Source organism: Ipomoea triloba, chromosome 10 (assembly GCF_003576645.1).
Source record: "Ipomoea triloba cultivar NCNSP0323 chromosome 10, ASM357664v1".
NCBI classification, from domain to species: domain Eukaryota; kingdom Viridiplantae; phylum Streptophyta; class Magnoliopsida; order Solanales; family Convolvulaceae; genus Ipomoea; species Ipomoea triloba.
Window position 1 is genome coordinate 28,145,228 of NC_044925.1, and position 23,046 is coordinate 28,168,273.

A 23,046-nucleotide genomic window follows, 5' to 3' on the forward strand; every position below is an offset into this window, starting at 1 on the left:
CAACTGATTTAGTAACGACCATACAGTTCTAAATTTGATTCCATGTAAAGTTGCCTAATAGTCATATTTGTTTGAATTGGCTAATTATGAAAACCCTAAGTTGGTTTACCTCATGTCGTTCTTTGCAAGGAAGGCTTCATTCAAAACGCATCTTCGATAGTAGCTACAGATTTTCTAGTAAATAAATAAAAAATCTAAGCTTCTATCTTGAGTGGATTAAGAATGGCTTATTTTGTTATGGTTAGTTAAGTTGTGTATAACTCATAATTGCTTCTTAATATATTTACAGTTACCTTAAGCAAAGATGGGATAAGTCTATATCATCCTGCTGGTAATCAGTGCATGTGATCTGAGGCCTGAGCAGGAAAACGATGAGTTGATATTCCATTTATTTCAGTGTTAACTTACAAAGAATTACTGAAGTCAAAAAAATGTCAGGGTTCTTTTTTTTTATTTTATTTTTACAGTAAGCATAAATAACTGTCTAGTTTAGCAGGCAGTTGGAGGTTTGTGTGTATAGTAGAGATAAGTTATAGTGAAAGAGATGGGCAAAGGTTGCCAAGATCTTTGTCTGTTAAGAAAAACATGTTTCCAAGATGGCTGCAGGACGGGGACCTGCGGGACTGGGGGCTTTGAGAAGCCCATCAAACATCTCTCACGAGTCACGTCCATTTCTATCCATGGGTGGCCTCACTACTCGTGCCAAAACTGCAATATAATGTATGTGTGTATATGCAAAAGAGACATGGATTTACTCGACATTGGCCTGCCCACGCCAAACCTAGGACCACTTGCCCATTACAACAATCCTCGCCAAATGCCAACACTCATTATTTCACTCATTTAATGCACTCTCTGTCTACATGCTTTTCCTTCTCTTCAACATTTACCGCTTCTGATGAGAGTTTTTGCCTTTTGCCTGTTTTGCTCATAAAAGGTCAAATTTTTCAAGGACCCAACACGATCACCTGACAAGATTGTATAGGAATAGCACGTATGGACAGCTCAGTTAGTCACAATGATGAAGTTTGGAAAGAAAGACTATGAATCGGGTCTCACTGATGAAAGTGTGGAAGCAACCTCTCAAAGTGAGAGGCTCCTTGTGCCCAGTAAGTCAAAGTTTAGTTTCTATGTTCATGAGTTACCATAATTTACATCCTCCGAGATGCTTTGTGGGATCAAGATGTTTTCGTCCAATCTTCTTCCTAATGTGATATTATGTGATTGCACTTTTTACTATTTAATTACTACGTACTAACTAAATTCATTATTTAACAAATGATGGATCAGTCAATTCATGAGCATAATAGAAAGAAATGTCATATCAAGAAGATTGGAGTGGAAAATAGCATTACTGATAGTAAATAGTAAAATTTCTCCATCAATCTACTATCTTGGATCCCTTAAGTTATCTCCAAATTCGTTATTTTTATTCTGATTCTATCCTATATACTCTCAAATTCTACTTTTTCATTTTTACTCCATGATGTGACAAACAACAGGAGAAAATATCATCAATGTACATTACAAATTTACAATCCACAAAGGTATGTAGTATTGGCATTTACATTGCATAGGATGCGGAATGAATGGATAACGTCTGAAGAGCCATATATGAATTTAATCATCGCATTAACTGATCGATGAACATACAACGTAACAGATCAGATATGGAACTCAGAAACATGAATCCTAAATTCCTAATCAGTTCTCAGACATTATTACGCAAGTCACGCGAAGTGTATGCCCGCCATGACTCACTGCACTTACATTCCATTCCATATAACACGAACGAAGCTTCCATCTTCACAATATAAATTTACACAGGCTGTCGTACCACGTTGTAATTCAATCACATTTTCATCTCTAGTAGAGGGGCAGAGGAGAATTACAATTTCTTTTACATTTAATCCCAAGAAGTGAAAATTTCTAGAGTTTGATTGTAGGAATTGCATGCAACTCTCACATGGGCCGAAGAAAATTTGGAGTGTGAGGACTAAATTGTCTAAGAATTGCATTCCTACCTTATTTTTCATGGAATTATTCATCCCTCAATTCTCTCATTGCAACCAAAGGACATGTAAATGTAAATATATAAAGAGGCACCGTATACCTTACTATCTAAGCTGACTATCCTTTGATTAAATTTATGTAAATTTAATATTTATAAGTTAAATATAAAATATGTATATAGAATGGCCAATATATACAATATATATAAATGGGATGGGGTGAGGGCAATTTTCTTTACTGTGGATCTGCCAATGTCAAATGAAGATAACTGATTATCTATTACGGTATTATCACATCATGAAGTAAATATTAAAAAATAGAGATTGAAAATTTTTCGAAACAAGATAAAAAAATTTAATCGATCATTGTTATATCAGATAATATAATTGATGAAGTAAATTTGAGAGTTCTCGTAACACAAGTGGTAATAAAATTGATAATAAAATTGGAGAAGGGAGATGGAAGGCGGAAAGAGGGTACAAGCATGGGCCCTGGCTTTTGCTGTTGCCTCAGCTTTACAGCTGGTGGGGAGTAAAGGCGGGAATGGAAGCCATTAAAGGGGAATTACATTAACGCTTTATAGTGAAAGGAAGATTTGCTGTGAATCCATTTTTGCTTTATTAATGCAAGCAACAATAACACTCCGCCAGCGGATGGGATGCAGATCAGATCGAGATGAGGTCAAGAAAGATCACCAGAATCCCATATCAGACTATGTACACCACAAAAAACTTTTGTATATTATATATTATCAATTATTCAATTTATTTTTAATATGTTCTTCCATTACCGTACATAGGTCCTATCAGTCACTTTTAACTTATTTGATCACTATTAGTTGTTAAACTTGGTTAAAAAAAAGTATCATGTAAGTGCTTAAGGTAAGAGTTTGGACTCTAATATGAGTATGCCATACTCGACAATTTCTTTTATTCTCTTAAAAATTAGAATAAGTGACTGAAATTTTATTACAGTACACTTATTATTTTCCGATATTGACATGTTCGTTGTAAAGTAATACGTATTATTCTACAATAATTGGTGTGGGGGAAGAATTGACCTCATCATACTTGGAGAGTTGAAAAAACAAGAACACCTTTTTGTGTGTGTGGAGAAATCATCATCAATGATGATCACTTGCTAGCACGCATCATGTAATGCTGTTTTTGTGATACCAAATGAAATTCGCTTCCAACCTCAAAACCAAAGGATTATATTAGGTTGTCCCATTAAAGATAGTTGAGTATATTAAACATAATTTTTGTATTTAAAAATTACAAACTTAATTCTTACTAATACTTTTTTAATCAAATCCATTACACATAATTTTTTTTAATATAATTTACTTAACAAAATTTATTTAGTATACACCATTAAATAATGATAACATATTTTTCTTGCCACTTAAAAAAATTTACTCTTTTATATTATGTTGATGTTAAGGAACAAAAGTGGGCCCCAAAACATCTCCCATAAAAACTCAAAGATTTTGTCCCTCCAAATCCCATTCCAATTTTGTTCTTTTGTATTGTTTGTGGACTTCCCCATTACAATATTAATATTTTACTTTGCTTGTCCCTTCTTGCCTAGTACCATCTACTCCCAATAAATATTGTTTTTGTATATTTTATGTTTATTTCACTATGGTAATTCTTTTGTAGATAAAGGAGGTAATTGTTTTTGTTTACATATTTGTTTGCACGTGTAAAAATGAATCAATTACGGGTAGATATTGATGGGATAATATCACTCAATTTTGTAGATAAAGGAGGGCCTATTTTTCTATTTGAAGATTTGGTATAAGAAGCTAAATGTGACCAAAAGAAAAGTCATGTACTGAGTGTGACTGACAGTAATAATGCGTTACCGGTATATTATTTGAGTATTTGAATATTTGAATATAGTATTGAGCGTAGTGCTCAGTGTACAAGTGAGTTCAGTATGTATTTGTCTAAGTTTAAGTGTCGTTCGAAGTGTCCCCCTTCTACAAGTGTTGTGAGCCTTTTTATCTCCTTCAGCTCAGTAATGGAGCGTTAATGCCAAGGGCTGAGGAGCCGTTGAGCATTAATGCCTTGAGCTGAACGTTGGGTGTCAATGCTGATGAGTTGAACGTTGGACATCAATGTTGATGCTGAGGAGTTGAACGTTAGACATCAATGCTGATGAGTTGAACCGTTGAGCATTGATGCTGAGGAGTTGAACGTTGGACATCAATGCTGATGAGTTGAACCGTTGAGCATTGATGCTGAGGAGTGAAGTGTTGAACGGTTGGTTGAACGTCCGTTGCCTTGCCTCTGGGTCTTGCCAATGATTCCGGGTCGGGTGCTGCAAGCCTGATTACTTTGTCAGTGACAAAGATAATATTTAAAAATCAAATGTGTATTAGATTTAATAGTCACGAGACCAAATTTAAAAATAATTCAACTTATTAATTATTATTTATAAAAGATCCAATTCCAAATCATATTACTCTTATACGGTCCTATTACAAATACGCTTTTTAAAGTTACGGGTTTAATTCTTACTAGCATTCTTTTGATTGAGCACATTACATTGGATCTTCTAGTGCGGCTTACCGTTTACCTCTCATATGTAATTTTTATATTATTACAGAATAATAGAGTTTACCTAATTTAATAATTTACATTCTCATCCTCAAATAGTGCTATAGATTTCTCTCGTTATTAAAACAAAAATAAAAATAAAAAACCTCTTCTCAAGGCTTATAAAGTAATGTCACCAAACAGTGGCAAAGCCCTTTTTCGCTTTAGGTCTCTCTACCTTGGAAAGAAACCAAGAAAGATTACTGTTGTGATGATGTTGTCCACCACGCAATTAAATGACGATAATGACCTTTTTCTTTTTTCTTTTCTTCTCTTTTTGTTTTTAGTTTCATTTTGTTTACTCATACTGGTGCCGCAAAGTCCAATAATCATGCGACTTTGGGTTTGTAGGACGTTACTACTCCTTTATAAATCGGACAAAAATTTGTGTGAGACTGTACATATAATATAAGTTGAGTTGTAGACAATTAATGAGTGTGTAAATATCACTATTTCAATTATAAATGTTACAATATTTATCGTTAGTAATAATTATTTTTATCCTAAATAATATCACAAGTTCACATATAAATATTACAATATTTATTATAAATACTCGTTTATTTATTTTAAATTAAAATTAAAATAATATTTTTACATCGAAATGTAAAAAATATTACATTTGTCATCAAAAGTATTATGTTAACATATACTTTGTTCCTAATTAGTATTACATTTATTAGTATAATTATTATATTTAATTTTAACTTGACCCGACTCACGAACAAGTATATGTGAGACGGCGTTACACAAAATTTTATCCAAAAACAATATATATAATTATACTCATCAATATACCGTTTCCGCATTAACCAATTATGAGGGGAGTACAATAATTGATTGTTTAATGAATAAAAAGATTAACGTGTAGCGAGAGGTCAAAGCAATCAAACAAACTTTACTTCTGAAATCAACGGTCTCCCATGCAGAGACTCTGACTTCCTCCTATCAACAAAAGTCCAAAAACCACTACAAAATGTCTCGAAAAATGCAATTGAATGTGTAAAATATTATTTTTAGATTAAAATGTTGTTTAATTTTTATTAATAATTTCTTAGTTAAATTTGTAGCATATAATTTTCAGTATAACTTAATTGTACTTAATTTACTAGTCAAAATCATACCTACCAAACCAAAATATTGAAGAACAAAAAAGCATTTAAACAAGAAATCTACGGTAGATTATGATAAAATTTTTAAGAAATCTACGGTAGATTGACAAATGATAATGCTGCCAAAAAATCCAGAGAAATCGAACAAAATTGTTTAAATTATTTTTATCATAATAATAGTAAACGGTAATAATAATAATAATATAAAAATATGTCCAGAAAGAGGATGCATGAAAGGGACTTGAGGTAGCCAGGCAGGGTGGTAAGAGGTAAGAGGAAAAAAATAACCGCCGCGGCGCCGCGGCGCAACCGCCTCCTTTCTCCGACCACCGAACCCACCACCATTGCGACATAATAATAACAAAATTAAATTGAGGAGAGCTTAAAATTAGGGTTTAACGCGGGCTGGCAATCGCGTCCACGAACACTCTGGTCATCAATGGCGGCACCCTCATTTGCTGCTCCTCAACTCTCGGTCTCTTGTAGAGCGGGCGGCGCTGCTCCGGCGGCGGCGTCTCCAATCCCCATGAATCGTTGGAGCTTTCGCTGCAGCTCAGCACCGCGTCAATCACCGCGCTGGGGCTGTTGGGATCGTGAAGAAGACACTGAAGGTTGCTGTAACTGCGCTTGTTTGAGGCAGTGCTTGACAGCTCTTTGATGAGCTCGTAACAATCATTCACTTTCTCCTGTACACAGTAAAATCAAGACCAGTTAATTATATCCTCAAAAGAAAACCATGCCAGTTAAATTGGTTAGATAATTCGCTGTCAGATTCCTAGTGAAAAAGACTTATTGCCGTTATTGGTGTTATTGTTTTAGTTAGTTAGCTATGGACAAACTTAAGTTATTTAACTATTTCTTTGCTGGTTAAGGTCAGAAAACAAGGTTCGCTTATTTATCTCGTTACTCAAAAAGAATGTAAAAATTGACAATTGTTCAGACATAATTGACTTAGTAATCATAAAAGTTTAAGTTAGATGCTTAGTAGTAGACTTATTGGACTGATTGATTTAAATCAGTCAATTATGAACAAATTTAGATTAATTAGGTCATATTTTGCTGGTTAGGACAATAAGACGGGATTTGTGTATTTATCTCATCACTAAAAAAGAGTGGAAAACACCAGAAAAAGAAAGCAGATTTAGTCAATTTGCTTGTGTCTGTACCTACGTTAAAGTGTCGTCAAGAAAACAAGAAAAGGCAAATGTTAAGGGAAGTTGTTGGGCACTTATTAACACTTATTTAATGTTGTGTTGTAATATTTTGTTTGTTTGTTTCTGGGCCAACGTTGAATCTAGTGGCTCTGTCCGATCCCTATTCACACTAAAAAAAATTCAATCTTTAACAAGAACAGTCACACATTAATTCTCATTGAACAATCATCACACTTCCAGTATCTGAAAACAGGATTGGAAAAATGAATGAAATGTCGGAAATTAAACTTACAGACCTTACTGATTTTGAGAACACCCAGAAGCTGGTTTTGGTAGTCAACTGCGTTGCTGGGTTCGAGTTGATGAATAACGTGAAGCATGGTGGCAGTGGCCAGCACAGACGGCAGAAAACGTACGAATCTTGAATCTGGGACGACATTATTGATTTTGTTAATTACATCGAACGAAAGGACTATGTAATAATTTGGGTCAACGAGACATAAATATAATTACCTGGCATGAAAGACAGAATGAGGCTTTCGCATTTGGTGAAGAATTCCCAGTGGAGATGATTCTTCAGCCCGAGGCGGCGCGTGATGTGATCGAGAAACGACAGCGGCGTCACCGGATTCATCCGCCATTTCAGAGTGGACAGCACGAGGAGCTCCATTTTCTGTATGCTTTTGGCGTCGAACACGTACTCAGCATCCTCCACCTGCCACCGGAAAATCAAGAATGTTTCAAAAACAAATTAGATATAAATAATCTAACACAAAAGCAGCTTTAATCTTCAGCCACAATTGATTTGTGATGTCGAGACCATTAATTATATTTGATTTATACTTTACTCAAAATCTTAGATAGTGTATAAAAGTCTACTTACCAATATTGTGCTATATAATAAATATAGACACAAACTTATGTGAGACAGTCTCATGGAACGAGTCAAATCTTTGATTAATAAGTCAAAGATTTAACTGTCTATTTCACAAATTTAGACCGATAAGACGGTCTTACATGTGTCCATCAATAATCAAACTATTTAATAAGCTTGGTCGAAAAATTGCCGGAATAGTGGAATTAATGTTTACTTGGAAGTCGAGGAGCAGGGGAACATGGGTTTCCTCGACTTTTGCAGCCAAGGAGAGACAGGCGACGGCGGCGAGTTGAATCATCCACGGCTTGTCTTCCTGGTACTGGAGACCGGAGAGGAACCGGTCGAGATAGTTAACGGCGAGGGTGGGAGTTAACGGCGAAAATCCGTAATGGGCATTGACTTTAAGGATCCACCGGACAGCCTGGGTACGAGGAATCGATAGAGACGCCTCGAAACTCAAATGGGTGTCCGTTTCTTTGGCGAAAAGGGAGAGAAGCTCCTCGTCTTCCCAGCACAAATCCTGATCCAACAAGAACAGAACAGGGGAATCCTCCTCCTTCCTCGGAATCTCCGAAACCTCGGACCCGGACCATTCACTGTCCAAAACTTCCCCCCATTGTTCTTCCTCGCAGTAAAGAGCATCAAACGACGTTAATGACGAACGGGCATCCATCTTCTTCGAAGAAGAAGAGGCGAATGTAGCCTGGTCATTATACGGAAACAACAAAGCAGAAGAAGAAAAGAAAAGTGGGATTGAGAGTAGTCTTTTTCCCCATTTTTCTTCCTCAATAATAAATATTCTATTTTTTTCTGTCTTTATTTCCCTCTGGTTTTGTGCAGAAATGGGGTGTGGAAGAGTCAAGGGGAGAAAGAAAGAAAGAAAGAGAGTGGAGGAGAAGAAAGAAAAGAGGGGATTTTTATCAGAATGGTATGTCACGCTTGTCCTTTCTTTATATGTATGTGATTTGAAGCCTTGAAGGTTGGGAACTGGAAAGAGTGGAAGGAGAAGATATATACTAACATGATTTTTGCTTGGGGGCTTTGCTTTGATTTGCTTTGCCCCCCCTCCCCCCTACTTTTCTTTTCTTTTTTATTTTTATTCTCTTTTTCTTTTTCACTTTGTGCCCATATATTCTCTTGGGGATATTCTATAATATTTATGTATTACACCACAATCAAAATATGGCAACATCTTATAACATTGAAAACTAAGAATGCACTAAAAACTCAATGATTTATGGTCTAATAACACGAAATTGCTACTTCATATACGAGGTCATGGGTACAATCTCCAGTGTTAAAACTTATTTGTATGTTAGAAATAATATTTTCTGCCCTTCAATTATACCCATTATCATTTTTCGTCCATTAATTATTTATAAATTGATTTTTTGGTCACTAAATTTTATTTAAAAGTGATTTTGTAAGCAATGACAACAGTATCTCTTGGAAACCAAAATTTTTATTTTCCCTTTTAATTACAATAATATAAAGTATAAATTACTCGAAATTACGATGCTATAATTAATTTGTTGCATGTAATACTATCTGTCAACAATCATAAAATTATACGTAGTATCAAATTACAATAATATTGGGGCCAGGTTTCATTAATGATATTACTTTTTGTATAACTGCAGACGTGGTCATAATGCATGACTAGCTGTGTCTTAACAAGTATTATTATAATAACGTTATTCATTAAACGCTATTACATATGTAGCCGTAAATAATAATGTGACTATGTTTGACAAAACATTTAATATTAAATATCTCACAAAAAAATGGGTTTAGACTGTTGGGGAAAGTGGAACCTCTTTCACACTCGACATGTATATGTTCATCGAGTTTTGGCAGTGATAGCACAGGCGCACAATGGTACTGATAGTAGACAGGCATGCATGCATGATCATTAGATGTTGTCCACAGAGTAGCTCAATTGATTTATAGGTGACAGATTAGGAATAATGACTCATGATCACAAGCTGATAATTATAGTGTAGTAGTACACTAAAACATGATCGAAATTTGATAGTCACGCAAAATGCACGTGGTGGGATGGGTTCCTTGTGACACCTTGCACGGGTCCTCCCGTCTAAGAACACTGAGTCACTATATTTTATTCCTCAATTATCATGTCTGAGGGTAAATTATTATGTGGATCCGAGTCCACCTTGCAAGGTAGATCCGGGTCTAAAATACACAATTTACATACTGAATATTTATAATTTATATGCTAAATGTTCACAATTTAAATTTTTATGCTAAATGTTCACAATTTGTGGGGAAGAATTTCGGGAGAACCCGGGTTCGATTCCCACAAATGACGATTCTCCCTAGGCCAGCTCCCGTGCCTCCTGAAGCAAACGGGGGTGTACCTGGACCGTTAAACGAACAGAGAAAGACCCCGTGAATTTATCAAAAAAAAATTATGAACATTCAGTATATAAATTATGATGGGTTTACCTTATAAGGTGGACCCGGGTCCATGGTATAACTATTGCATGTCCGGCGGTGTGGGCCATAGGGCAGCGAATTTGGTCTTTGTGGGGCCAATTAAAGATCATTAGAAGTTTGAAAACGTTTTAATGATTTAATCATGCTTAGTGTTAAGGCTTTGCAGCCTATGATTAATGTTTCATTATTAATTTAGACCAGATTCAGTGTCCATGAAGTTAATCACGTGCCACTCGATGTTTGTGGAGTATAGTTGTAATAGTTGTAACCGTGAATTTATTGCATGATATTTTCATACCCCACAAAAAGGCGAAATCTCTCGTCCTGTATGTGCGCTCCTACACCCAGTCAAAGAAATTCATACTCGATAACTTGAATCACGAGAAAGAATATTGTCTAATATAATCATGCCAGTAACGTTTGCGAATATTAGGGACTGATTGACCGAATCTCCTTAAAAAGTGAGTCAAAAAAGATAATTTTATACTCATAATAATTCGTGCAAGTAGCGAGGGCGTTCATACATGTATTGTTTGATGTTTTTAGTTACGTTAAGATTAAATTATCAAAATAATTCTTTGACTATAGGAATTTCATTATTTTAATATATCCGAGAAAAATATTATATATATTATTAAATGAAATTGAAAGTTAATAACTAAAATAATGAAATCGTTATAATTGATGGACCATGTTAGTAATTTCTTTTCCTGCTAAAGTTAATATCCTATGCATTTGGTTGTTAAATTTCTTGTCATAGAGATGTATAATATAATGTAATGAAGACTAATAAGAAACAATAAAGAAAAATAATCGCCCTAGTTACAATAATAGTTGTCCTAAGAAAATACTACCAGCATATAATGGAACTCAGCAACAAAATAATAACAATAATAATTAATTCCATCTTCCTAGCTAATATAACTAAGGTCGGTCCATTAACCAATTATATTAATAATGTCAATTTCTCAAATGCATACAGCCTGTTATACCATTTCCAAGTTAAGTACCCTGCGGCACCAACCAAAGGCAATATTGGCAATGGCTGGTTGGCAAGATAACTATAATCAAACATATAGAAATAATAGTGAAAGAGAAAAAAAGTTTACGTTGTTTGGTGGCACTAATTATTAGTAGTTGAAAATTTGTTTCAATTGGGTATTCTTTATATCCAAATAAATCTCTATTAATTGAACCAAAATTTATCAGTCACATATAAATATATAACCTTTTTTTTTAAAAAAACAAACTAACATGCTTCATTAATTTAAGGCCTCAGCCAATAAAACGTCAGAAATACAGGGGGTGAGGGGGTTGAATGCGACTACTCCCTATAACCAGCATAGAACACGGCGTCCTTTGCTAACAAGTGAGCAACAAAGTTCGCAAATCGCTTAAAGAACAAAAGGCTAATATTAGGAATAGCACTAGCTAGTTCAAGAATGTCACCAAGGATAAGATCGAAACAAGTAATGCTACCTTGTGATCAGTCACATATAATCCTAAATAATAAATGTGTTGTCAATAACCTTATGGCTGGTCTAGTGGCACGAAGTGGCCCTCCCAAATTTCTGCCTAATATCAGGGCTCCCGGGTCGTTGCCCTGCTATGTGAGGACTTGTTTGCCACTTAACCAAGTCTCCCACCTAACTGAAAATACTAAAATAGGGTTGAAGGCTTGAAGTTTGTCACCAAGAACATACACAATCCTTTCAAGGCCTAACCAACCTCTTTAATTATTTGTTTTTATAAAAATAATAATTAGTCTTTTACTCTTTTTATCAAGTTCACAAAGATAGTTAGAATCTTTCCTCAACTAATATTTAAACAACGAAATGACTACAGTGGGGTGACTGAATATAATTGCAATGGTTGAAGAGTTTGATAGTGCATGTGGGCAGCCAAAACGCCCGACAAGGAAAAAAAAAAACCAGCAAGCTAAGGTCACTGGTTTTGTACGGAGAACAATAATTCAGGTGATAATGCCTCGTCGTTTATTAGCGTAATTGTGTCCTTAATTAGATTATCAAATTAAAAAAGAAACAAGAAACAGTTGAAAGCAAATAGAGAGATATATGCATATATACAGCTGTTTGCATGCATAATTGTTTTGGAAAGTCAAAATGGGGCCACCGCTAGGTCTCAAGAAGACCGATATGTTTGTGTATGTGTGGAGATTCAAGTCCAGAATAGGCGCGGACCATGCTGCCTTTTTGAAATCATTCAATCATTTCTTCTCCCACTTTTAATTTTGTACAACTACTGTTTGCTAGATACTACGTAGGACCATATCGCCAGAATTAATGTTGTCGCGCCACTAATTACTTCACTTCCGCACATAATCTACCTTGTCATTATAATAATTAAGATTAGTACTACGTGTTTAACCCATAATACATTAATATATATCCCAATGATTCTATCAAATACCATGAATATATATAGTAGACTTTGAATAATGATTATTGGAGGCTTAGTATCTCTTGTTTTATCACAATGGGATTTGATTCACTAGATAACGAGTTACGCATATAGATTGAATAGAAAAGACCGATGAACAGATGAGATGTGGATCAACCCCTTGAACTCAACAACTCGAGAAAGTTAATCTGATCTATTGATACACGGATTTGAAGAAATGCATATGGGAGTATCCAGACTATTTCTGAAGCACATAGCAGCTACAGACTTTCTAGTAAATCAAAGGAATAATTATCACCAACAAATCATATAAAATGTCTTGTTTTAAGTTTGCATTGCTTTCCTAGAATGTTAATTTGAGATTCAATGTGTAACTTGAACCTAAAATAATCTTTTAAAAAAATGATGGTAGATGAAAGTGATAGTGGGAAAGATGGTAGATGAAAGTGGAACACCGAAAGCATTCTCATTTGACCCATGACAAGTCAATATCAAGTGAAATTAGGTGGTGGATGACATGATAATCCCATATGTTCAAATCTGTATTATATTGTTGGTCCAATCCTTAAATCACACACATTAAACAATATGTTTTGCAGGGTGCATAGTGGTTCAATTTATAAGAAGAGAATCAAGATGTTCCTTAAGAAACTTGGCTGCCAATGAAAATTCCAGAACAAATACATAAAACCCAACAAACTTGGTTTCAACAGACTGCCCAAAGGATATATGTATATCTTGCTTCTCTTTTGAGCAGGGAAAGCTACAACATATCCACAGTTTCATCAACCAACTACTATGAAATATGTAACCACAAGCATCTGAGAAGACTAGAGAAGTTAGATGAATATACTTTACACCCAACAACTTTGTACATCTACAAACTTGATTCAAACATGCAGGGCTTTCCTCTCAGTAATGCGGGGGTGGAGGGTAGGTTCCGGGATAAGGACCTGTTTGAAAGTTGCAAAAATTAGCTGCTGAAGAATGGAAATCAAAACTACAGAAATTGATGCAATATGGTAAGGTACCTGGGGGGTAATAAGATGAGTCGTACGTGTGTGGTGGATATGCTGGGGGAGGATATACCGAAGGTGTGGTGTAAGGCGGTGGGTAAGCGGCCGGTTGAGGGGGTGGATGATAGGTTGCTGGCTGAGGAGGGTATGAAGAGTAAGGAGACGGTGCTGGATAAGGATGTGTTGAGTACGGAGATGGTGTTGGATAAGGTGAAGGCGTTGGATAGGAGGCCATATGTGGCGGTGGGGCAGAATGGAGCGATGCTTGTGGTGCCGGTGCTGGAATATAGGGAGGAGCAGATGGAGCATAGCTTGTTGCTGGCTTCTGAAATTAATAGCAGAGGAGCACAAGTGAGTCACAAATGTCGATGGGGATAAAACAATTATAATGCAAAACATGAAGGCTTGCTCACTTTAGCATTTGCATAGTGCATTATCAGCCGAATTTCTCCTGCATTTCTGTTTGAAGCAAAAAAGAAAAAAAAAAAAAGGGTTCTCGATGTTAAATGTGGTGGACTGGTGGTACATACAATAATCAGTTCACCATATTGTTTCTATACATATTGCTCTATATTAAAAAGATAAAGTAGCAAATGAAACACTTGGATGAAAATGATCCCCAACTTTTCAGTTTAGAAAACTCTGCCATTCAAACAAGTCCACCAAAAATCCTTGGAATGTGGTAACATCACACTATCCTAGTGCTGGGCTGAACAGATTATAACGACATCCACTTACCCCTCACGAACATAAACTTGAAAACCAAAAAGCAAAAATGACTCGAATTCTAAACAATGAAATTGTGTAGTCATTGCAAAACCAATAGCAGCAGAACTTGACCATAGGCACCTACTAATCATGAAACCCACCCAATCAGAAGCATGCAACCACAGATATAAGAAAAGAATTGTGATACTTGAGATGCCAAAAACCACTCTTAGAGTTGAAATAAACAGAATGTCCTAAACGAATGATTCCAGCATGCCAACTATAATGCTCAAAGAGGCATATCAATGACATACTGTTGTCAGATTCTCATGGAAAACAGTGTCCCTGATATTTCTATTAATCAGTTTCAGGTATATTTTTCCAATGTGCTGGAAAATAAGAAGACACCAGAGTTAAAAAGTTATGGCTTCAAGGACACCGCAAAGACATATGGACCAAATTTAGCTCAATGAGATATTCACATTTCTAAAATGATATCTCGACCTCACAGAAAGTGGAGATTATGAACATTCCCCCTCCCCCCTTCCTCAGAGTATAGCCATTGGAAAAGACTTGAGAGGGAATCGAAGTACAAAGGTACATGCTTGATTTCAGATTACATTACCACCCAAAAATGCTTGAGTTCATGATCACCAATTTTAATTGTCAAAACTCTTACCAGAATCTCAAAACAACAACACTAAGAAAGAAAGACCTTCTAACCGCCCCTTCCCCATAACTATCATATCTTTGTAGTCAATGATGCCCAAGGTGAAAAATCCAGCCATACATTCACACATTTAACCTCGGTGCTAAATCACAGTCCATAATACATAAATACTTCATTCAACCAATCACTACATAAACGCCCCAAAATACTTCATAGGCATTGAATCTCCACAGATTAAGCACATGAACAGAATCCACAAAGGCACAGAGACGGACATTTCTGAACAAAAACTAGAAGAAAGCAGAAGTTCTAATCAATTTACCTGCCAGTCTTTGTTTGGAGTGGCCAAGAGCTATCATCATAGCCTTCAGAGAGAACTCTGTGGAGTATAACCCTAAAACAACAATTACCATCCAGTGATGAATATTCTCAGTGAAGAAGACACACATAACAACACCTCAAACTCACTAACCAAACAATTGAACGAGAATTAAATAATGAGATTCATTACTTTCCACTGCCAATGAAATCGTCGTAGGTAATTGTATTGCTATTCCAGACAACAACATTCAGCTCCCTCAAGCCTTCAATCATTGAAAACACGAATTTCTCTTGGAAGGTAGGGTTTTTCCCCCCATCTACACAATCACAAATCCAACAATTTCACATCAATCCAGAAACACGCAGAATCATTATTCAGAACCACGGGAACATGAATGGAGTACCTACCAGTACAGGTACGCGTCCGGAACTTGGTGCTAGCATATTCAAGGCAGACATAGGGATCTTGCCTGGAGATCCATTCTGTGTCCTTCAACTTATGACAAGAAACAACTGCAATTCCCCCAACACGCAAATCCAGAAATCAAAATCCGACGAAGATAACGAGAGAAATGTATGAAAAAGGACAATAATTTACCGGTAACTTCGAGGAGTTGACCTTGGATGCCAGAAATCGACATGGAAGAGGCCCGGGACGAAGAATCTGGTTTATGTTTGCTCAACGACATCTCGCTGAGCTAAAACCAACCGCTTTTATGGGATAACCATACAAAAAAATCACTCCGTAATTAATTACAGTAAATATTAAGGTAAAAAAGAAAATAAGAATAACAATAATACGGAGTAATAATTTTAATTTCAATTTTAATTTTGCTCGTCTGTCAGTGGCTTTTTTCTTGGGAATATGAACATATATGTAAAACGAAGGAATGGAACTTTGAAGGATTTAGAAGGAAATAGGAATATACCTACTTACTGCTGTAAAAATAAGCTTTTAATGAATCCAATAATGGCGGCTTTTTGCTGGGGCGGGGGCGGGGGCGGTGGAGCAGGCTTAAAGCGCGTTGTACGGTTGTGCCGCCTTCTATACCAGATTTTATGAGTTCACGCGCACTATATATCAATCTTTACTTCAAATAGGATTCAATGAATCAATACTATTGCCTATTGTTTTCAAAAAAAAAAAATACATCATTCTGCCTTTTGAATCATTCATCATTTCTTCTCCCACTTTTAATTTGTAACTACTGTTTGCTAGATACTACGTAGGACCATATCGCCAGAATTAATGTTTGTCGCGCCACTAATTACTTCACTTCCGCACATAATCTACCTTGTCATTATAATAATTAAGATTAGTACTACGTGTTTAACCCCATAATACATTAATATATATCCCAATGATTCTATCAAATACCATGAATATATATAGTAGACTTTGAATAATGATTATTGGAGGCTTAGTATCTCTTGTTTTTATCACAATGGGATTTGATTCACTAGATACGAGTTACGCATATAGATTGAATAGAAAAGACCGATGAACAGATGAGATGTGGATCAACCCTTGAACTCAACAACTCGAGAAAGTTAATCTGATCTATTGATACACGGATTTGAAGAAATGCATATGGGAGTATCCAGACTATTTCTGAAGCACATAGCAGCTACAGACTTTCTAGTAAATCAAAGGAATAATTATCACCAACAAATCATATAAAATGTCTTGTTTTAAGTTTGCATTGCTTTCCTAGAATGTTAATTTGAGATTCAATGTGTAACTTGAACCCTAAAATAATCTTTTAAAAAAATGATGGTAGATGAAAGTGATAGTGGGAAAGATGGTAGATGAAAGTGGAACACCGAAAGCATTCTCATTTGACCCATGACAAGTCAATATCAAGTGAAATTAGGTGGTGGATGACATGATAATCCCATATGTTCAAATCTGTATTATATTGTTGGTCAATCCTTAAATCACACACATTAAACAATATGTTTTGCAGGGTGCATAGTGGTTCAATTTATAAGAGAGAATCAAGATGTTCCTTAAGAAACTTGGTGCCAATGAAAATTCCAGAACAAATACATAAAACCAACAAACTTGGTTTCAACAGACTGCCCAAAGGATATATGTATATCTTGCTTCTCTTTTGAGCAGGGAAAGCTACAACATATCCACAGTTTCATCAACCAACTACTATGAAATATGTAACCACAAGCATCTGAGAAGACTAGAGAAGTTAGATGAATATACTTTACACCCAACAACTTTGTACATCTACAAACTTGATTCAAACATGCAGGGCTTTCCTCTCAGTAATGCGGGGGTGGAGGGTAGGTTCCGGGATAAGGACCTGTTTGAAAGTTGCAAAATTAGCTGCTGAAGAATGGAAATCAAAACTACAGAAATTGATGCAATATGGTAAGGTACCTGGGGGGTAATAAGATGAGTCGTACGTGTGTGGTGGATATGCTGGGGGAGATATCCGAAGGTGTGGTGTAAGGCGGTGGGTAAGCGGCCGGTTGAGGGGTGGATGATAGGTTGCTGGCTGAGGAGGTATGAAGAGTAAGGAGACGGTGCTGGATAAGGATGTGTTGAGTACGGAGATGGTGTTGGATAAGGTGAAGGCGTTGGATAGGAGGCCATATGTGGCGGTGGGGCAGAATGGAGCGATGCTTGTGGTGCCGGTGCTGGAATATAGGGAGGAGCAGATGGAGCATAGCTTGTTGCTGGCTTCTGAAATTAATAGCAGAGGAGCACAAGTGAGTCACAAATGTCGATGGGGATAAAACAATTATAATGCAAAACATGAAGGCTTGCTCACTTTAGCATTTGCATAGTGCATTATCAGCGAATTTCTCCTGCATTTCTGTTTGAAGCAAAAAGAAAAAAAAAAAGGGTTCTCGATGTTAAATGTGGTGACTGGTGGTACATACAATAATCAGTTCACCATATTGTTTCTATACATATTGCTCTATATTAAAAGAATAAAGTAGCAAATGAACACTTGGATGAAAATGATCCCCAACTTTTCAGTTTAGAAACTCTGCCATTCAAACAAGTCCACCAAAAATCCTTGGAATGTGGTAACATCACACTATCCTAGTGCTGGCTGAACAGATTATAACGACATCCACTTACCCTCACGAACATAACTTGAAAACCAAAAAGCAAAAATGACTCGAATTCTAAACAATGAAATTGTGTAGTCATTGCAAAACCAATAGCAGCAGAACTGACCATAGGCACCTACTAATCATGAAACCCACCCAATCAGAAGCATGCAACCACAGATATAAGAAAAGAATTGTGATACTTGAGATGCCAAAAACCACTCTTAGAGTTGAAATAAACAGAATGTCCTAAACGAATGATTCCAGCATGCCAACTATAATGCTCAAGAGGCATATCAATGACATACTGTTGTCAGATTCTCATGGAAACAGTGTCCCTGATATTTCTATTAATCAGTTTCAGGTATATTTTTCCAATGTGCTGGAAAATAAGAAGACACCAGAGTTAAAAAGTTATGGCTTCAAGGACACCGCAAAGACATATGGACCAAATTTAGCTCAATGAGATATTCACATTTCTAAAATGATATCTCGACCTCACAGAAAGTGGAGATTATGAACATTCCCCCTCCCCCCTTCCTCAGAGTATAGCCATTGGAAAAGACTTGAGAGGGAATCGAAGTACAAAGGTACATGCTTGATTTCAGATTACATTACCACCCAAAAATGCTTGAGTTCATGATCACCAATTTTAATTGTCAAAACTCTTACCAGAATCTCAAAACAACAACACTAAGAAAGAAAGACCTTCTAACCGCCCCTTCCCCATAACTATCATATCTTTGTAGTCAATGATGCCCAAGGTGAAAAATCCAGCCATACATTCACACATTTAACCTCGGTGCTAAATCACAGTCCATAATACATAAATACTTCATTCAACCAATCACTACATAAACGCCCCAAAATACTTCATAGGCATTGAATCTCCACAGATTAAGCACATGAACAGAATCCACAAAGGCACAGAGACGGACATTTCTGAACAAAAACTAGAAGAAAGCAGAAGTTCTAATCAATTTACCTGCCAGTCTTTGTTTGGAGTGGCCAAGAGCTATCATCATAGCCTTCAGAGAGAACTCTGTGGAGTATAACCCTAAAACAACAATTACCATCCAGTGATGAATATTCTCAGTGAAGAAGACACACATAACAACACCTCAAACTCACTAACCAAACAATTGAACGAGAATTAAATAATGAGATTCATTACTTTCCACTGCCAATGAAATCGTCGTAGGTAATTGTATTGCTATTCCAGACAACAACATTCAGCTCCCTCAAGCCTTCAATCATTGAAAACACGAATTTCTCTTGGAAGGTAGGGTTTTTCCCCCCATCTACACAATCACAAATCCAACAATTTCACATCAATCCAGAAACACGCAGAATCATTATTCAGAACCACGGGAACATGAATGGAGTACCTACCAGTACAGGTACGCGTCCGGAACTTGGTGCTAGCATATTCAAGGCAGACATAGGGATCTTGCCTGGAGATCCATTCTGTGTCCTTCAACTTATGACAAGAAACAACTGCAATTCCCCCAACACGCAAATCCAGAAATCAAAATCCGACGAAGATAACGAGAGAAATGTATGAAAAAGGACAATAATTTACCGGTAACTTCGAGGAGTTGACCTTGGATGCCAGAAATCGACATGGAAGAGGCCCGGGACGAAGAATCTGGTTTATGTTTGCTCAACGACATCTCGCTGAGCTAAAACCAACCGCTTTTATGGGATAACCATACAAAAAAATCACTCCGTAATTAATTACAGTAAATATTAAGGTAAAAAAGAAAATAAGAATAACAATAATACGGAGTAATAATTTTAATTTCAATTTTAATTTTGCTCGTCTGTCAGTGGCTTTTTTCTTGGGAATATGAACATATATGTAAAACGAAGGAATGGAACTTTGAAGGATTTAGAAGGAAATAGGAATATACCTACTTACTGCTGTAAAAATAAGCTTTTAATGAATCCAATAATGGCGGCTTTTTGCTGGGGCGGGGGCGGGGGCGGTGGAGCAGGCTTAAAGCGCGTTGTACGGTTGTGCCGCCTTCTATACCAGATTTTATGAGTTCACGCGCACTATATATCAATCTTTACTTCAAATAGGATTCAATGAATCAATACTATTGCCTATTGTTTTCAAAAAAAAAAAAAATACTATTGCCTATCTTCAAACAATACCAGCTAAAGGATTCAGGACCAAATATAAAAAATAAATTCCTTAAATTATAGATATTAAATATAAATTCAACTTTTAAAAGTAAATTGATAGGCTTACAATAATATATTGTAAGACTTGTAATAGTGAATTAATGAATTTATAGTTAAGTACGGAGTAAATATTTTAAACAAAATTAATATACTACTATTTAAGATTTAAAACATCTTCAATAGTCAATAGCCTTGTAGTTGAGTAACATACTAGCATGTAATGATTCTTCCAAATAGTAGATTATGAGATCGTGCTAAGCCAATTCTTCAACTAACTTTGACAAGATTACCACGTGAATCATAAAACTGAAGGGATTTCTATTGAATTAGTGATTTTCCAAATAAGAACATGTCACTTTTCTCTCTTTCCATAATCTTATACAAATTTATTATTAATTATCAATATTATCTAACGGTTAAATAATGACTAATAATGACAAACAAGACATTAGCTAATTGAGTCTCAAGAGCCTTTTTTTTTTCTTTTTGAGTAGTTACTCATCTCACGCACATTTAGAAGAAGAGTCACGGGGGTGTTATTGAGCTATATGCTATTTGGTAAGTTAAGTCTGAGATTCTCATAAATCACCCTTCATACAAAACTCGTATAATAAGCACTGCATTTGTAAAAGTATAGTATATATTCTTGAAATTTTATTTTGTAATTTCCAAAATACATATGAGAACTGATCAAACAGTATTATTGGGAGCTAACGTTGTTGCTTTGCCTCATCACTTTCTGTTTTTCCTTAATTCTTCCAATAAAGACCTCAAATCAGTGTCGGATGAGCCGCCTGGTTCCACTGCTTTCTTGGCCATGTTTCCTAAGGCGATTGCGCGGCTTCTCCTTTCCTCAGCTTCTTCTCCGATCATTAGTTCCTTCACGGCTGCCTCTATGTTTTCTCGGTTAATGGGCGCCCTGCTGTCTGTTCTTCTTGTCCATGCCTGAGCCCCAACCGGAACTCCGATCTTCAGAACCTGTGTGACCATCTTTTCGTTAAAGAATTGCTCGGCGGAGAGTGGCCAGGTGACCATTGTCACCCCGGCCACTATTCCTTCAAGCACAGAGTTCCATCCGCAGTGAGTCACGAATCCCCCTATAGCTTCATGGTCTAGGATGAGCACCTGTGGTGCCCATCCTCGGATTATTAGGCCTCGATTCTCCACTCTTTCCTCGAATCCTTCGGGCATCCAGTCATTCATTTCTTCCTCCATGTTTTGCTTTACAACCCATATGAACGGCTGGCCGGACGCCTCCACGCCGGCTGCTATCTCGCGCAGCTGAGCTGCGGAGAAGATGGACATGCTCCCAAAACAAACATACACTACTGAATTGGGGTTTTTGGAGTTGAGCCAATTCAAACACTCTTCTTCCCCAATCGACGCCGCTTGACCTCTCTGCGATTTTTCACCGTCTTCCTTGTTGCACAAGGAAACTGGACCGACGTGCCATGCCTTTTTCCCTATAACTTCCTTGCCGTATTTCACATAAGCTGGTTCTAGCTCATAGAAGCTGTTCATAACCATCCCATAGCTACCCGCTTCCGCTTTAAAGATTTTTGCGAATATTTCTTTCACATTACTTTCCGCGTCGTCTCTCAGAGTCTCCGGCACCTGTTGCTTGGTCATTTTCAGGGTGTCCGGAAGGTCAGGGATGACGAATTCTTCAGTGTCGGATTCAATCTTCTCATGAGGCCTGTGCTTAAGCAAACTATGATGCGCACACAGGGGAAGAAACCCAGTTCCCCAGAAACTCAACCTGGTAATCCCAAGCCTAGCCGCAAGATCATTGCTCCATACGAACATCGCCCCGGCTATGATACAGTCCGGGCGGTCCTCCGCGGCAAACCGCTCCACAGGGATTTGGAAGTGATTGAGGGCGTTAAAGAAACGGTGCATCTGCTCTGAAGTTGTGGTGTTGGATAGGTCCTCACAGCCCTCCGGGAGCCCGGATTCCCTGTAAGGGAATTCCAGTAAACGAATGGTGATTTGGGTTTCGAGTTCTTTGTTGTCCCGGTTGATGGTTTTCGAAATCTGGGCTGCGTATAAGGGTGTTGTGAGTATAGTCGCCTTCACGCCTTGCCTGGCAAACTGCCTGGCCATGTCCACCATTGGTATCATGTGGCCTGGAGCCATCATAGGCAAAAAGTATACATGGAGAGGGGAAGATTGAGTTTCCATTTTGTTAAAGCTTTTTCTGGTGTTCTGGGGACTGGGGCTTAGGATTAGTCTAGCACTCTAGCATGAATTCTTAATGTATAAAAAAGTGAATCAGAACAGGGGTCAAGGTTATAATAATGTGTGAAAACCACCGAAGATGTCATTGCTGATTGATTGTATTAGACTATAAAATTAGACATGTTTTCTTTAGTGTTCTTATATTTAAACCCAGGCTTTGTGTGCAAGAAACGTAACCATTTTTTAAC

The 23,046-nt window shown here is 36.8% G+C and overlaps 3 protein-coding genes and 1 pseudogene across 3 annotated transcripts; all 4 read right to left on the bottom strand.

The window, feature by feature from the left end:
- Positions 1 to 5,858: 5,858 nt before the first annotated feature.
- On the bottom strand, positions 5,859 to 8,735 carry LOC116031928 (cyclin-D3-1-like). Its single transcript, XM_031274285.1, has 4 exons — positions 7,974 to 8,735; positions 7,396 to 7,597; positions 7,179 to 7,309; positions 5,859 to 6,414 (listed from the first exon to the last, which is right to left on the bottom strand). The coding sequence occupies exons 1-4, from the start codon at positions 8,430 to 8,432 to the stop codon at positions 6,124 to 6,126; spliced, it is 1,083 nt and encodes a 360-aa protein (XP_031130145.1). The 5' UTR covers positions 8,433 to 8,735; the 3' UTR covers positions 5,859 to 6,123.
- Positions 8,736 to 13,253: 4,518 nt separating this feature from the next.
- On the bottom strand, positions 13,254 to 16,406 carry LOC116033667 (leucine-rich repeat extensin-like protein 3). Its single transcript, XM_031276422.1, has 8 exons — positions 16,282 to 16,406; positions 15,951 to 16,063; positions 15,761 to 15,865; positions 15,543 to 15,669; positions 15,354 to 15,425; positions 14,067 to 14,112; positions 13,669 to 13,978; positions 13,254 to 13,590 (listed from the first exon to the last, which is right to left on the bottom strand). The coding sequence occupies exons 2-8, from the start codon at positions 16,039 to 16,041 to the stop codon at positions 13,550 to 13,552; spliced, it is 792 nt and encodes a 263-aa protein (XP_031132282.1). The 5' UTR covers positions 16,042 to 16,063; positions 16,282 to 16,406; the 3' UTR covers positions 13,254 to 13,549.
- A 1,201-nt stretch (positions 16,407 to 17,607) lies between these two features.
- Positions 17,608 to 20,468, bottom strand: LOC116033432 (annotated as a pseudogene).
- An 825-nt stretch (positions 20,469 to 21,293) lies between these two features.
- LOC116032807 (scopoletin glucosyltransferase-like) lies at positions 21,294 to 22,848 on the bottom strand. The gene has a single exon (XM_031275526.1). The coding sequence runs from the start codon at positions 22,799 to 22,801 to the stop codon at positions 21,353 to 21,355; it is 1,449 nt and encodes a 482-aa protein (XP_031131386.1). The 5' UTR covers positions 22,802 to 22,848; the 3' UTR covers positions 21,294 to 21,352.
- Between the last annotated feature and the right edge of the window lie 198 nt (positions 22,849 to 23,046).

Excerpts from the sequence above, each read along its gene's own strand:
- LOC116032807 (XM_031275526.1), bottom strand. The coding sequence starts at position 22,801 with ATGGAAACTCAATCTTCCCCTCTCCATGTATACTTTTTGCCTATGATG.
- LOC116033667 (XM_031276422.1), bottom strand. The coding sequence starts at position 16,041 with ATGTCGTTGAGCAAACATAAACCAGATTCTTCGTCCCGGGCCTCTTCC. Across the intron at positions 15,670-15,760 it reads CCGGACGCGTACCTGTACTG|ATGGGGGGAAAAACCCTACC; the intron begins GTAGGTACTCCA and ends GTGATTGTGTAG. Across the intron at positions 13,979-14,066 it reads TGCACTATGCAAATGCTAAA|AAGCCAGCAACAAGCTATGC; the intron begins GTGAGCAAGCCT and ends TATTAATTTCAG.
- LOC116031928 (XM_031274285.1), bottom strand. The coding sequence starts at position 8,432 with ATGGATGCCCGTTCGTCATTAACGTCGTTTGATGCTCTTTACTGCGAG. Across the intron at positions 7,310-7,395 it reads CATTCTGTCTTTCATGCCAG|ATTCAAGATTCGTACGTTTT; the intron begins GTAATTATATTT and ends ATGTCGTCCCAG. Across the intron at positions 6,415-7,178 it reads GTGTTCTCAAAATCAGTAAG|GAGAAAGTGAATGATTGTTA; the intron begins GTCTGTAAGTTT and ends TACTGTGTACAG.